At 39.4% G+C, this 17,143-nt stretch overlaps 2 protein-coding genes across 3 annotated transcripts in view; both read right to left on the reverse strand.

Moving 5' to 3' along the window:
* Positions 1-4,761: 4,761 nt before the first annotated feature.
* The window catches only part of LOC133838951 (uncharacterized), a 183,708-nt gene continuing 171,326 nt past the window's right edge, over positions 4,762-17,143 (reverse strand). The window contains exons 1-2 of one of the 2 annotated variants that reach the window (XM_062270226.1): positions 6,330-6,427; positions 4,762-6,265 (exon numbers count right to left, since the gene is read on the reverse strand). In XM_062270226.1, coding sequence (XP_062126210.1) covers positions 6,065-6,250 — 186 coding nt within the window. In that variant the 5' untranslated portion in view covers positions 6,251-6,265; positions 6,330-6,427 and the 3' untranslated portion in view covers positions 4,762-6,064. Of the gene's footprint in view, positions 6,266-6,329; positions 6,428-17,143 lie in introns of those variants that run through there. The other variant, XM_062270227.1, reaches the window with a different exon arrangement.
* LOC133837223 (uncharacterized) lies at positions 7,228-7,921 on the reverse strand. Its single transcript, XM_062267898.1, has 2 exons — positions 7,866-7,921; positions 7,228-7,463 (listed from the first exon to the last, which is right to left on the reverse strand). Exon 2 carries the CDS (start codon positions 7,445-7,447, stop codon positions 7,262-7,264), a length of 186 nt encoding a protein of 61 aa, XP_062123882.1. The 5' UTR covers positions 7,448-7,463; positions 7,866-7,921; the 3' UTR covers positions 7,228-7,261.

A 17,143-nucleotide genomic window follows, 5' to 3' on the forward strand; every position in this document is an offset into this window, starting at 1 on the left:
ATTTGCAAGGCATAAAACTCTTTTTAGCATTTTAATGCTTCAGAAAGTTTAAATAATTAAGGGAATTATGATACCCCTGTTGACTATTCCAGTGGCACAGGGTATGCAGTGAAAAGTTAAAAAAATATTCATAAATTAAAAAAACAAGCCCGCACGTACGCAGAATGAAACACCGACCGGGTGAGGTGTGAGGGGCGGAGATCGAGGCTGACTTCCAAGTGAGCAAAGGAGCACGCACAAACACACAATCACACGCACTCGTTGCGGCTGTCGCAGACGCAGTCGCTGCTATATAGATATTGCTATATGTACAGCAAATAAATTCAATTTACAATGAAAAATGGCATCTGATGATGAAGATGGCGACGCCGACGCCGACGCCGATGCCGGCAAAGCCACCAAACTCAAGCGCAAAAGGGACAGGTGCCGGTGGAAAAACTTTATTAACATTTTTCGCATGCTGCACGTGCGTATTGACAACGTGGGCCGCGTATTTCGCGCTTTTTAATGAAGTTTCATAAATTGTGAAAATCGAACGTTAATCAAATAAGGTGCGAGAGAAATAAAAAACCAACAACAACAAAAAAAAAAAGAAGAAACGCCATGTTCATGTCCATGGCGCCATAAATGGCCGCAACGAAGCGACAAACTGCAGACGCTCAGACGTTGTCAACGCAATTGGCCATAAGAATCTGTCAATAAATCAATTAGTGTAATATAAATCACACACACAAAAAAAAAAAAAGCCTTGCGGGCAGAGGGCCACGGAAAATTTGTGATATTTCTATTTCATTTTCAAATTTGGTGACTTCTGCGGCTTTAATTAATTGCAACAAATTTATGTTGGCCTGTCAAAAAAGTGGCCTACGGGCACAATTAGCCAAATGACAAAAACAACACGACCCAAAAGACCCATAACTCATGCTCAAAAAACCCCTCCGAATCCCATGCCATGTTTCGTCAAAGCCTGCACTCACTGTGCTTTGCCGTTGTTCACTGACAGCAGCAGAGGCAACAGTTGAGGCAGTAGCAATGTTCATTTTTGATCCATTGGCCATAAATTTAACGCTTCCTTAGCAACTTCCGGCATTTGCATGGCAGCAGCAGCGAGTGCAACGGGGCGTATGCAAAATGCGAGCAAATGAGCCAAAACGCACGCAAAGTCAAAGGCAAAATACCAGAGGCGAATACCCAACCAACTTTAGCTACTAATCCAATTTAAAGTTTATCGATAACACTGTGCAGCACTGAGACCAAGACGAAATTCTCAAGCCAAGCATGAATATAATTCACATTCTTCTTTACAGCGATAACCAGACAAGATTTATTCATATTATCTGATAAACTGAAACGTCGTCCATGTTAAAGAAATTCATTCAGTTTAAATTTGCTTGCTTTAAAATAACATTTTCAACTTATGACAAAAAACGAAATGCCTGCTGACCAGTGTAATTTCTTAAGTTTGACTTGCGTCGAAATTGTTTTCTACCCCAAATAATTTTGACATTTGACTAATGCGCCGCATTAGTTCTGCCAAAAATTTCTTAATTTAGCTTTACCGTTGCCATTTGCTCTAACGTTGCACGTTCCTGCCGCAACCGACAAGACATTTGCTCTGTGTGGCATAGAGGATGGTTGAGAACGAAGGGGAAATGGGGTGGAGAATGGGTTCTGGGGTCTGCATGCCGAATTTATTTTGGCCACAACCCCGTGCAGAAGTTTTTGAGTTTTATCTGCTCAAAATTTGTCACAGCAAATAAAAAGTTTTGCTTTTTCACTTCGCCTTGGTGCAGTGCTACTGCTCTTCCATCGTTGTTTCTTTTCACCATTTGTTTTTTAATCCGCAGAGCAAGAAATAAAGATAAAACTTAAGCCGAAATAAGTTTCCATAAAAGTGCACGACAGAGCACAGTGAAAGGCGAAGTAGCAGCAGCAACAACAACGACAACGTCGACAACGAGCACAACAAGTGCAGCAAAAGTGCAGTAATAATGAAATAACAGCAATGCAATTAAAAGGCACCTGCTGCTGATTTGCTGGATTAAGGACATACACACAGCACCCCAAAAATATATAGTACACTATACGATAGCAGAGCTGATGCTGGATTGTCGAGCACAGTGTCGCGATAACCTTGAATGGTGGCAGGAAGGAGATGCTGGAGGAGGGGACGAACAAATGCGCTAAAACTTCAAGTGGCTAAGGACTATAAAACAAGGTTGCCAAATTGCATTAACGTTAACGTCAACCACTTAAAGAGTTACGTAATTGCTTAGCCAGTGCACAATTCGCTGAAGGACTCTTCGAGGGCCATTACAATTTGAAGAGAACTTCTGAAAAATAAAGCAAATGCAATAGCAAATATTATTTGCAGCAAAATGTGTAACAAAGCTTAGTAATTATAATATACATATATCAAATTTTATATACATATATTACATATTTGATATATTTAATAATTTGACCTAAAGATGTGCAAAGCATTCGCATTCATATTGTCACATCGCTGGAAAATGCTGGCAATCAAAACTTCGGAGCACACAAAAACCAAATACACGTGAAAAGTTTACACACACATGCACACACAGGCCACACACACTGCAGATTGAGATACATCGTTTTTGCATTCATGGAACATATGTTCGTTTCCGATTTAGTTGTCGTTTTTGAGCGAAGTTTTGCCACAGCTTCGCCCAGTGAACGTCACATTAAAAGCATTCACAATAGATACACGAGTGAGCAGTGCAGCTAGATGGATTTAAGGCCAGGCAGAGACGGAGATAGACACAGAGAAAGAGCGAGCGAGAGAGAGAGAGAGAGAGAGAGACAGTATATTCCGGTGGTCTGTCTCATCTTATCACTGTTGAAGTTTTTGTTTTTTACTCTAGCGGTAAAATTATAATATAATTTCAACTACTACTCGTGCAAATAACTCAAATTAAAGTTTTTGTGCCTGTGGGCCACTCTCCTCGCACACACACACACACACACACACAAGCGCATATACCACACATACATACATATGCCGAGAGAGAGAGCGGAAACCGCCATCTTGCTTTTAGTATTTGGAAAAGTTGAATGTTCACACAAAACAAGCTAGAAAACATGTCTTTCTCGCAATACCAAGCACACAGAGCTATTCAGCAGCACACAATAAAGCAAACTATTTGGAACAGCAAATCGAAAGCAAATATTTAAATATAGAAACAAACTATTCAAACAAACATATCGCATTCAGCCAAAAATTGTTTAGCAAATTGTGTGAATTTTGCATAATTTGTAATAAGAGTTTACATATTTAAATGCGTTTTTTGTTTTGTTTTTGCAACTTGTTGCGCAGTGTAATTAAGCAACGAAACTTGAAAGTTGTCAGGGGAAACCCATTAACGATAATGCTAAGCATAATTAGACTCGCATTCGAGAATGCTTTAAGGGCGTATTTAAATAATTTCAAAGAGGTTTGCAACGTCGGCATCAATAAACTTTGACGGGCATACAAAAAGTTTAAGTACAAAACCAACAAAAGCAACCAAACTACAACAAAAATAATGGCAGCGACAACAAGAGCCACAGAAGCAACAAGAACAACACAGCTGAACAGACAGAAATTATGGCCACACTTTCGTTTTTTTTGCAGTCGGCCGCAGGACAATGCCGAGCGCGATAAGAGCGCGGCATTGCAACATTCTTGAAATGCAGCCAACAACAGCTAAGAAAGTGGGATGTACGACAGGCATAAGAGAGGGAGAAAGAAAGAGAGAGAGAGAGAGAGAGAAGCGAGTGCAATGTGGCCCATAAACTTGCGACAACGTCTTGGCGAAAAGTTTTGGCCAACAGTGGGGGTGCATTTCTCCTGCTGCTGTTGGTGTTGGCGGCGACTATCAGTTGGCCAGAACTTTACTGCTTACGTTTGTCATATTTACGCGTGAGTTACACTGCCGCCCAGCAGGGAGCTGCTGCTGCTCCTATCTCAGTCGGGGAACATGAAAACATGCGGCTATTGAGGCAACTGCAGCGACTGACAGTTGCCTGTGTCATGCGATGGCAAGGCAATTGTTGTGGCATCAGAAGGTGGCAGCAACGGCCACTTGTGACAGTTTTAAAATTGTCCAACAAGCCACCATGGACACCACCGCAACAACTGACTGATAAATGTCGCTGCCCAGGCAGCAAATACTGCTGAAAACATTTCCTTATTTCCTGCCATCCTGCCAACGTGGCACGGAAAACTTTTAGGCCAAAAGGAAACCCCCGAGCGGCGGAAGCATTCGGGGGCCATTTTTATGCAAGTCATAGAAATTTACAAGCCCCAGTGACAAGAATGTTAGTTTATGGCGTTAGTTATGTCGCCTTAGCTGCAATTGGCCTATATTTTGGGTTGCATTTATAGCCAGTTTCAAGCTAAATTCAAATATGATATATTTTTTTATTTTCTAAAACATTTTATAATTTTGAATTATTAGAACAGCAAAATATCACAATTTATTTCTTAACAAAAAAAAAATCGCTAAAAGTGCAATTTTTTAGCTTGAAGTCTTGGGGATTTTGATGTTTTGCAAAGCAATTGAGTTTGTTGTCAGCACTGCGGCAGTGAGCAAAGCGATGGGGAGTAGTGGATGAGCAAGGGCATTTTGCTTGGGAAAAGTTTTGTAACATTGGCATATGCAATTGGGTTTGCTGCACATCCTGTCGACAGCTTGGACTTGGTAAAGTTTTTCCCTCAGCTATTGCTGTTAAATGTTGCAGGCGTTTTTCTTTCAATTCTTTTCTTTTTTATAGGCATTTTCGCAGTGGGACAAAGTTTTTAATGAATTTTATAGCAGCCGCTGAACCACTGAACCAATCACAGCTAAACTTAGCTGAACTAAGCTCAACTCCGAGATGAAGCTCTGTGAAGCGTTCGATTACGTAAGTCAAAGCCCAAGCGTTCGCCGTTGTCGCTATTGCTGTAGTTGTTGCTGTTATTGTTTTGGCTATGCCGTTTGATAAGGGGGGCCAGAGTGCAGGCAGCCAATCACGCTAATCACGCCAGACTGACTGACTGACGAACAGACAGATGGCGAGACGGCAGACACAAACCGCTTTGACTTTGATGCGCTGTCAACGCTGCTGATGTTGTTGTTGTTGCTGTTGCTGGTGTTGATTGGTGTTAGTGTTGGTTGGTGTTGATGTTGATGTTGATGTTTATGTTGGTGTTGGTATCACTCTGGTCATTAAATGCAGCACATTAAAGCCGCAGGAGCTGCCGTCAACGACGACAGCGACGTCGACGTCAATGTTGCCTGACAAGCGTTGAGTCAATTACATGGTAATAAACTAATGGCAAAAGCGACTCTTCGTCTCTCTTTCTCTCTCTGTATCTGTCTGGCCATCAACAGCATCAAAAGCAGCAACAAAACAGCAGCAGCCGCGTGACATGTTCGTTAATTTGCAGCACTTGTTGAACTTTTGGCCAAAAACATGCGCCCACCAGCTCTTTTGGCTCAAATAATAATTGGCTCAAGCGACATGACTTTTGTTATAAATTGTGAACGTGCATGTCGGTGGCAAAGTATTTCATAAAACTGAACTTTATATACTGAAGAATATATAAATATTGCTCTGGCACAAAGCGAGACTGATTAAATAAAAATTACAAAATTACAAGTCCATAATAAAATTTCTTTTGATTTAAGAAAAAATTGCAATTTAAAGCAAATCTGGATTTCTGATTTATCACATTTCCATATATGTGAATAATTGCAACTCGTCTAAATAAAAGTAGGTAATATAATCAGATATTTTTCTAGAGAATCACCAATAGCTAAGAATAACAACTTTGAGCTGGTTTAAACAAAACAAAAGTAAAATAGGCATCTAAATAAACAACGCATTTCCTTAATCAAGTCAACATTTCATTTTATTTCAATCACATTTTTTCGAATAGTACAGCTCATTTTTTAGTTAGTTCTTATTTGAACTTTCATTTTAAACACATTGATAAGATTTTATATAATATATGGTCACTGATTAAGTGAAGTTTAGTAAACAAACTCTTCTGGAAAATACTTGATTATTTATGCTTTTAATCCAGCACACACTTATTGACGCTCAGTTGATATGTCGAACCAGGTTTGCAAGATCCACGAATCGGGCGGTCGCTCACGCACTTGTTTTTCTCGGCATTGAAACCGGTGGGACAGCTGAGACCCAAAGCACCACCGATCACTGACAGCAGCAGCACCATTAACCAGGCCCAATTGCAGTTCATTGTTTAAGATTTTCACTGTCGAATGTTTGAGAAATTGCAATTGTCTTCGGTCGATTAATCCTTTCTTTCACAAACTCACCTTAATTGAGTATAAATTGAAACTATTTACTGCATTGCACTCGGTTGCAAGTTTATATAGAATAGACAGATGAGCTTTTAAGCGCTACTTATCAGCAACAGTCAGCTGTGCTCAATTCCGACTAAATATCATATATACTTTTGTGTAGGTTGAATATTGAGTGAAGGCCGCTCGAATTGATAACAAAGTGCATAATAGAAAATGTGCCGTTCATCAAATAAGAAAAAACCTGAATTTAGTTCAATTGCGCAAATTAATTTGTTGTTATTGACATACATAGATTCGGATAGGACAACAAAAAACGCGGATAAAATAAGTATAATAGGTTGGTACACACATGAAAGCGGATAGAAGAAGGAAGATATGAATTAAATATTAGCTAATTAAGTTAATATTCAAATTTTTGTTTCAAAAATTTCAGTAGTAGGAAAAATTTCTGATAATCCCAGAAATTCCAATAAGCCCTTCAAAATGCCACTTAGTGTTATTCAAATACAATAAAATATATATTGTTCGAACTAAACAAAATTTAAAAAAAAGTATTTAAGCATGCAACCAATTTTAATAAAATTATTTTTAATATACGTCATTAGATTATTGCAGCTCATTTCTCTCATGTTAACTTTTATTTAAAATACATTGACGATTTCTGGGAAATACTTGATTATGGTTGTCGTCTCAGTTCAGCGTACATTTATTGATATGTAGATCCAGGTTTGCAGGTTCCATGAACGGAAGTTTGTTTAGAGAAGACACATGAGCGTTGCTTATCAACAGCAGCCAGCTGTTCTCAATTCTGACTAAGAGAAGGTCACATCTAGTCTTATTTAGGTCAACTGAGTATTGTTTGAATGACGTTTAAATTGATAATGAAATTCAAAATAAAAAGTACACACAATTTAATTTTAAACAAATTTATTTGCGTAGGTTATTTAGGCTCCATAGACACACTTGTTGACATTGATCTTATAGGTAGATCCATGGGGACACTCTCCCCGAATGGTACGGTCAGTCACACAATGATTCTTCTCATGCTTGAATGGTGCGGGGCATCCGCCAGCGGAGACAACGACAGCAATCATGGCAAAGATGAGCAGACCCAACCAGGAGAAGTTCATTTTGTTTGTTGATTAGCTGAAAGTATTTAAAAAAAAAAAAATAATTCTCAATTAATATAAAACACAGGAAACTATAGAATATAATTATTTAAAATGTAAATTAAAGAAATTATTTAAAATATAAGTTAGCACATTTGATTATTTCCGTGCTATATTAATTTTGATTAATTACTCTAAAATAAAAACTAAAATATGCAAACACGTTATTGATAGATTTTCTTGTTTTTGATTATGCCGAAGGCCTTGCCTCTAGTGCACTTCCTATCGCTGTTAATAATGTATATTTAAAATAAATATGTTGGCTTTCTTTCTTCAGAGTTAATTTTTTTTTAATTCAAGGACACTTTTCGCTGATATGAATTCCTTTACACAAAAATCGAAGTACTTGGACACTGGACACTGGACACTTTTCACTTACTTTTCGACGTCGCTTGACAATTGTTGAAACTAAAATATGTCTTGCGCCAGCTGTTGGCTTCTTTTATAGGCAGTGAAGCGTATTAATCTTATCACGTGTTTCGAACCTTTGACACAATCAGTGGCATTTAAGCTCGCATTGATAAGGAAGGCATCTGTTCAAAGAGAAAGAGCTAAAACTGTTTCGAAGGCTTGGCACATTTGCTGAAATGCTGCAACAATGTTGTGTTGACAATCGAGCCGGCAATTCACGAACCTGAACAAAAGGCGCTTCGTCTGCATGTTGATCGGTGGGTGGGCGGTGAGAGGAGAGGACTCTCACTTGAGAGTCGAAGTAGGCGTAAAAAATCGGCGACAGCATACGAAAATTCCAATGAGCGGTACGAAATTGTCAGGGGTAAGCGCTGCTGCTGCTGCGGATGAATCAGGTAAAGGACATGGGACATTGTGGATGGCCCCAAAAAACAATGGACAGGTTGGGGGCGCCTTTGGAGCCCGCTTGTCACTGGCAGAGTGCCATTGAAGCGGACGCTGTCACATTGACAATGGACACATGCCACTGTTGGCCTGGCCCAGTGTCTCTGGTCTCTGGACTCTGCTGGCCATGCATATGTCATTCAAATACAATTACATTCAGAGGCATTCACTGTCCGACTCTTTGGGCGAGATATGAAATCATTTTCACTACCTTCTTTTTTTTCTTGTCGTTTTTTTTCTGCTTTTTTTGGCAGCTGCGCATAAATCAAATGGTAACGAGCCATAAAGCTTCATTGTCGATTGCCATAGAGTTCAATATTTTTGTAAGAGTTTGTGTGTGTGATTGTGTGCGCATTGAGTGTTGGATAGTTTGATTTTGATGTACGACAAACAGTTGCCTCTTGAAGGTGGCCACCACTCGAAACGAAACCGAAACCAAACCGTAGCTAAACAGTGCCTCATAATTCACTCAACACTTGGCCAAACAATACTTCAATGCTTGTGTACTCCAATATGGTTGCGTGTCCGCTCAACTTTTGGGCAACACTTGGCTATTGCTCTGACATGGTCTGGCATGGTCATGCCTTGCCTTGGCTTTGAATTATTGATGGGCGTATTAAGAAGATTAATGTGATGAGCCATGGCATAGAGTTTTGTCGTCGCCGTTGCTCATGTTAATGTCTTCATTGTCGGCTTAAAGCTTTACCTTTTGCCGTTGCCCGTTAGCCGTTAGCTCCTAGCCACCTCTGCCACTCTTCTTCCTTTCTATCTCTATCTCTCACTCTCCTATTCGATCGCTCCAATTGAACATTGTATAAGGAGCAATACACGTTCATCAACGTTGCCATTTGAGGGTCAGGTCGATTGGTCATTTTGTCGTTTCACCCAAGTCCTCGAACCATCCGCCTAGAGCTTGGTGCTTGCTCCATTCGTTTATTCGTTTGTTCCGTTGCGCGTCCATAAGCCATTTTTCTTCCTGATGCACATAAGTTTTAAGCTTTGTGTAATTTATTTTTATAGCCATGTAGTCGACGTAAAGATTGCAAATATGTAGTTGGCGTTTGCCGTATAAAAACCTGGTGTCGTTAGTTGCAAATCAAATGCTTGTCATGTGGCACATGGGGCAGCGGGGGCATCCGGAATCGGGCATCGTCCAGTGTGAGTGCCTTGTTGCCCTTTGTTAGCTACCCTATTTGCTTGTTGATGTGCAGGATATTCGATACATATGCGAGTGTTTGTGTGTAAAAAGAATTGCATGTCTGCCAGCAGTGGATTTGTTTTAATGCCGCTGTGAAGGACATTTCACGAACTGAGCAACTATTTCCCTGTGGTTATCGAAGCTCACCAAGAATTTAAGAAAAATCTATTAGCTTTTGTAGTGTAAAGGTTGTAGAAAAATTTGTTATTAGTTCTTTTTATTTTCTTTCTTTTTCAAAATTCAAAACTCGGCGATTAACTTTTGCCTTAGAGTTTCTTTTAGCTTATATTTTGCCTTCATATTCTTTCATAGTTCTCCATAAAATCTATATTTTCCGTATTTATTATAGTAATTGCAGTATTAATTAGTTTTTCACACTAATTAAACTACTTTGATCAAGATCTTTGCGTCTCCTTTTACATTAGTTTACTTCAATCTTAGTTACTTCGCTTGCCGACCTTTTTATCTTCTCATAAAACGCACCCTCTGCTTTTATAAAATTTTTTAAATTATAAAGTCGTAAATGAGCTTTTAGTTAACTTTCCCATTTTGTAATTAAGTGCATATTATTTAGGGCAAGTTGAGGTCCTGCTGTACTGCTGCAGCAAAGTTGCTGCCGCAGACCCAAAACAATTTTGTGCAATTGATGCATTTCTCATTACGTTGCTTATGTTTGCCACAACCACTGGACGCGGTTAGCGACAACCTCAGACATTGACTTTGGCGAAATTGTGCTGTACTTCGGGGACGGGGGGAGGATTCATCAGTAATACAGTTACAAAGCCATGGCCAGATGCCACCCCCAGCTGGGTGGCGGGTCAGAGCCAAAGTCGAAGCCGATGCTAAAGCGAAATGTTGTTTTTATTGCTGCCGCAATGTTTTAACTTTTGTTGCGCCTCCGTCGCTGTCGCCGTCGCCGTCGCCACCCAAACTGTCGCGTTGCATGTTGCCGCTATTACTGCAGCATTTAACCACTCTCAGGCCGCCTTTGCTTGTGTTTGTGTGTATGTGTGTGTGTGCCCCCACAGTGGGGCAGCCGGGCAGCCAGGCAGTCACACAGCATGGCGAAACGTGCTGAGTTTTCGTAATTAGTGCGCCGTACTGCAGCATGGCCACGTACCGTGGAGAGGAGACGAATCGGGGGCATGGGACACTTTGCCGAAGAAGAAGAAGCAGACAGAAATGGAACCATCTCAACATAGTCCCCTCTCTACCTCCCCCTCCGTTCACCCCATGGATGAAAACTGCACGTCTATGTCGCGCTTAGCTGCTGCCTTGGGCCTTTTGAGTGTCATATGTGACAATGTCCATGTGAGAGTGTGTGCGTATGAGTATTTGTATGTATGTCTATGCTTGGCTTTGTGTGTCTTTTGTAGAGCGCATTTGTTGGTTTAAGTAAGTTGTTAGTTGCGTCGCGTATGACACACAAGTTGTCGCCTCTAAGCTGCTCCTTTGAGTACTTGCTGCCAATATTAAATCCAAGCGCATTACATGCATGCGCCTTTATGCCTTTGTGTGTGGGCAAGTGTGCATGTATGAGTATGGCAACTTCTTATGAAAAGTTAACTAAGCTCTTGCAGATATCCATGCTTAACTCGCAACACACAATTTGAGAGTAAAAGGCAGAAGTGTAGAGAACCTATTCAAAATTAATTTAAATTTTAAAGACTAAAATTAAATTTTCATTTTATTTTCTGTAATACAAATTGTTAGCATTTGCAATTATGAAATACAATTATTATTTAATGATTTAGTATATTATTCTCGTATTTTCACTGAATAGCAAAACAACATTAAATATTAATATTGAAGCATTTGTCATTTAATGCATAACACACAATAAATCAAAGTCTATAAAGATAACCTTATCTATGGTAATTAGTTCTTTTAACATTAAAAAAAATGTCGATTGTAAAAAATAGTTTGAAGGTCGTAGAAAAGCTTTGCACAAAAAAATAGAACAAGTAATAAAACTAGCCAACTACTGTTTATGGTCTTTTTTTAACTGTAATGTTCTGGCCCCAAAATGCTAACGACATTGGCAACGAGCAGCTTTCAGCCTTCAACTGCCACGGCCTTAATTTTACTGATTATGGCAGAATCAGCAACGGCAGCAACAGCAGCAACCGAGGAACAAGCAGCAGTAGAGGCAAACTTTTGGCCATTAAAAGGATTCGTTTTAATGAGTTTGGCAGGACAAGGCAGCAAGCCACGTTGCAACCTTTCCCAACGACGCGCCACAAATAAGTATAAAATAAAAAAGAGTCGCCCACTTTATCGATGGCTATGTAAAAACTGTCGCTGTTTATCTTTGTTTTTGGCCAGGCCAAAAACTGAAACAGGAATTGCGCGAAAGAAGAGTAAAGGAGAGTAAAAATCTGCATTTTGGTGCAATTAACAATGCGATGAACGATGCAGCGGACTGCGGACTGCAGACTGTTGACTGCATAAATCAAAGACCGAAAGGAACAGTGCGTAAATAAAGTAATTGTCCAAATGTGCCTCATATTTATACAGCGACGTCACTTGGAGCGCTCCTTTTATGGTTGTTAATTTCTGGGCCAACACCCAACGACAGCGACAGCGACAGGTTTTTGGGGAGCAATTCAACTGGGGTTTTTACGTGGAACTGGAACTTGAGTCCATTTATTAAGAAGATACTTAATGAATTGGATGCGGGCGCTATAAAATCACTTGTACCGCTAATTGAACCGACGGTACAATTAAAGTTTTCAACTTTCTCATCGCAAACTCAACTCGTAACACAGATGCATCAGTCATCCTTTTTTTTCTTTAATTTTTTGTTGCCTCTTTTTTTTTGGTGTATACTATATATGCCAAGAGCAAGTGATTGACAGCTGTCATGGCGATAACCGCACTGGGACTTTGCAGTTGGGATTGAGGAATGGGACTTCGGTTGCTGTTGGGATTTGAAATGCAGTTTTTCTGCATAAAATGCAGATACATCTCATCGCATTGCTCATTTTCTCGCGCCGTCTTGTTAAGGAAATGCTTGTATAATTTTAATATTTCACAATAACCACACGAACGAACCTCAACGTCAACGCCAACGCAATTTCGATGCTGAAGTTCAGCCAAAGCCCTCAGGGCAGCTTGGACTTTCACTGCACTCACTCGCTGCGATGCTGCGATGCCATGCCAAATAACCTATACTCCCATACATAGCGGTTTGACAATTTGCAATGCCCCCAAACCCAGCGTCTCCAATCGGGCAAACGAGCAAGGCGACGACCATCCATCCAATCGCAACGACAGAAAGCAAAAGCCAAGGATGGTCTCGTCCCATGAAAAATGCATGTGATGCAAGCAGAAAATGAAAAAAAATGCATATGAAATAAATAAAGAAAATCAAGTCGAAACAATGATGGTAAAGTGAAAAAAAGTGCCAGAGCAGATATAATACTGCTGACCGATATAACCCAATATGGACTTGTTTACTCTTTATGTTTATTAGTGCACTGTGCCAGCGCCCACTGGCCAAATGACCAAAAGCCGCCAACGCCAGCAACAACAACTACAACGATAACAACGGCATCAGGAACAACAACAATAATCGAGTGCAGCTTGCAAGCGAAATGAAGTCATTTTTTTTGTTGTTTTTTGTCTCCTTAAATGCGGTAAGTGTGGCAAATTAGTTGCAATGAGGAAAAATTGCCAAGTCATGACCAGTAAAATCAACTGCCAACTTTTATTTTATTTTGTTTTTGCTGCAGATGATAAGCACTTTAAAAGATTTGCGAACTTCTTGACAGAATGAATTTAATGTTTTTAAGCTACAGTTCAATTTCACATTTAAAGTGAACAAAAATGCTTAAGTCGCTTTAAAGTGCATTAAATGCTTCAAGTGAATGATGTAGACATATTGAATTAAGAAAAAGAAAAATTTATAGACCAACAGACGAAACACTTCATTTTATTATTTTATTGATGTTAATTATGGTTCATATGAAATTTATTTCTTAAAAACAATCCCAATTGTTTTTTTTGAATTTGTAAATGAATCTTATATGAATTTATTCATTTGCAGACAAGTCTGCTGCTTGCTTTATTTTAAAATTAGTTTTATTAATAAACAGAAATAAATTTTTGATATTATGGAATAAATTTCTTATAACAAAGGCAATTTATGTCCACTTCAGTGTTTCCATACTCATAATACATTTTAAAATAAAAGTAACATTGCTTTAACCAAAACTTTAATTACTCTAACTTCTCTACTCTAAATTCTCATCGCAAGCATTAAATCAACTTCAACGCATATATTCGAAGCTGCTGGCAAAGCAGCATCGAAGTGGCAGCATTTTGGCTATTTGGCCTATTTGCAGCCAGTCTGTTGAATTTCAGCTCGTGAACTACGCCAAACATTTGATCAAATTGCAACTGCTGCTCATTGGAATTGAAATTGGAATCTGTAGCTGCCAGTCCCAAGATATGTACATCCGTAAATTGTATTAGGATTAATTGGGCTTGATGCTTAATATTAAGTATATCTTTCAACCGAGATTTATGGCAATGACTTCGCATAATCAATAATTAAAATAATTATGCACAATGATTAATTTTCACAGCATAGAAATAATTGAAAGAAATACATTAAAAGAAAGGCAGTAGAGCACAAAAACTTGCGGGAGTGGGAGTTGGCATCTGTTTTGGGCATGTCTTTGACTTTGGTTTCGCCCATGGGCCTAAAATGTGCGCAGTTAATTAATGCGTGCAATTTAACAAAAGCATAAACGATTTATTTAATCGACAACTCCAAACTCCTCCCCCCAAAAGTCAAAGCACAGACACAACAAACACACACACACACACACAAACACGCAAACATACAGATTGAACTGAGCAGGCAATAAAATTAATCAAATAATTAAGCCAAGCAGCCAGAGATCGAAGTGTGCAGTGGATGGAGAAGGCAATGGATAAAAATAATGCTCTTTAGTTATCAGCATCCATAAACGAGACATTAAAAAATGGTCAAGAAAATGAGGCAATTGCCGCAAGAAGAAGTCGAAGCCAACGCAGTTAACTCGGCAAACTGGGCCCAGTCGATGGGTCTGCCGTCAACCGTCTGCGGTTTTTGTTTTCACTTGAGCGCAGTGAGGCATTTATCATTTTTAATCGAATGCGGAAACAATGGAGCGCGTCTAAGTGGAGCATTTGATGTGGGTTGCCCACAATGTTCGCTCGCTACTCGATGCCATTGCCCGAGATGCCATCGCAACTGTTGCCAGTCTGGTGGGCGATGGAACGCAGCCAAGAAGCCAATGAACACAAGAAGCAGCAGCAGCTACTAGTGCTCCAAACAAATCTATAATAATTTCTTTTAATTGATGCACTACACAAAGCAGTGTCTAACGGATTGAGCAACTTGTTTGTGAGTCAAGCTTTGATGTTGGTCGATTAGATAAATCTCTATTTTATACACAAATGAATCATTGACATATGAATTTAATAACTTGACGAGAAATAGACATAAACTTTGACAGTTTTGGTCAAAACCACAAAAATATTCATATTTGTCTTTTACGATTATAACCCATAAAAACTTCTAAAAAAGTGGTTTATAAGTTCTTTACCCCAAAATCGATCAAAGCATCACATAAGTACCTATATATTATAGCTTGACATAAACAAACAATGAACTTTGACAGTGTATTCGAAAGTCGTAGCTTTGACAATTAAATGGTAGTTGCTTGGATTGCCAATCTTGTGGCTCTTACAGGCAATGAGCGCAAAACGCAAAAACCTAATGTAGCAGAAAATTGCTTTATATGCACATGGCAGGAACTGCCGCTAACCAGCAATAGATGGCGCTGTACAAACATTTCTACATGCACACGCCTATCAGCAGCCAATAATCGACGACGCGACACAACGCAAGAGACGGTTGCAACAAAATTTAATTTGCTTTAAATTGTTGTTAAATGCGAGCAATTGAAATTTATGCCAAAAGCAAAACAAAACACTGCGATAATCTGTGACTACGACATCTCTCTGTGGCCCTCCCACTTCAACTCTCGAACGCTCTCGCTCTCGCTCTAGCACTCGCACTCGCACTCCACAAAAACATCGTCATCATCAATTTAGCCAACAATCGGCGACGCCATCGTCGACCAGTTGGCGCCGTCTGGGGGCGCATGCGCCAATGTCCTTGTGTGCTATTTCCAGTTAAATTTAACATAATAATTTTTGTGAAACGCCGCAATTTGCAGTCGCTGTCTGGCTGCCTCGCTGTCTATCTGTATGTCTGTCTGTCTCCCATGTTCGAGTTGTCGTTTAATACAGCATAAAATGTCAATTGGGCTGCCGCCGTCTCCGTCTCTGTCTCCAACTTCAACTCCAACTCTCTGTTGCTGTGGGACAACCTGTGCGCCCAAATAGTTCATATAATCAAATTCAAAACAAATTTGTGCGCCAAACAGTTCTCTCTCAGTACAAGCGAAAAGCGTTTGTAAAACTTTGCAACGTGCAACAAGGCTCGACATCACAAAACTGGTTTAAAGTTATTGTCCATCTTTTGATTTCTTGGGCTGTCGATGTCTGTCGTTGTCTGCTTTGTGGCACTTGCTGCTGCTGTTGTTGCATTTGCTTTTGCTGTTGCTGTTGTTGACTCTTATTGGCTTTTTGGCTCGGTGATTAGTAGGTCAGAGTTTTTCATTTCCAATTGGATGTATGTTGCACAAGCGACACACAACACACACACACACACATACACACAAAATACACACAAAATCTCACAATCTCGCTTACTCACTTCACAAACACACAAGTGTGTGATGGCGACTGTGCCCATATTAGGAAAGGGTATAACAACTCAAAACAAACATCGACTACGAGGTACTACTACACGAACGCATATATGTAACTACAAGGCAATATAAGAACTGGGCAATGCACCGGCCGCCGCATTGATTCATTTCAAGTGTGTGTTTGACTTGTGGGAAAGCACTCAAACTCCAAACCCAAGGTAGCCAATTGGCCACGCGGCACACAACACACAAAAAATCAAGTCAGTCAAAGACAAAGGCAAAGACTAAGGAATATTGGCAGCAGCTCAGGATATTGCTGGTCGAAAAAAACAAGGAAAATATGCGCAAAAGAACTGAAAGAAACAAAGCAAACTTTTTTGAACGAATTCCCAAAGAAAACTACTATTAATTAAATTGTTTTCCTTACGCAAATCTCAACAAACACTTATAAATAAATACCAGACAAATTTCAATGAAAATGCACAAAGTGCTAAAGCCCAAAAGCAACAACAAATATGATGAGCTGGCAATTCCAAAGTCAGGAAGCGTGATCTGCACACTTAAATCGGGGATTATAAAATAAAAAATAATAATTTCCTTCGTAAAGGTGTGATTTGTGTTTATGACGTTATAAAAATTCCAAAGATGTTAACCAAGCTACTTAATTATTATAATCATTGTAGTATAGATATGTTTGTATTTAAGTAGATATTTATTTTGGTCATGCAACTATAATTGATTTGGTCAACTCTTAACGCTGACCTGAGATCACGAATTCTTTGTTTATTTACTAATTTTATATTTTTATATACTTTGTTTTGCCATTGGGGCTAC

Source organism: Drosophila sulfurigaster, chromosome 2R (genome assembly GCF_023558435.1).
Source record: "Drosophila sulfurigaster albostrigata strain 15112-1811.04 chromosome 2R, ASM2355843v2, whole genome shotgun sequence".
Taxonomy (NCBI): Eukaryota; Metazoa; Arthropoda; class Insecta; order Diptera; family Drosophilidae; genus Drosophila; species Drosophila sulfurigaster.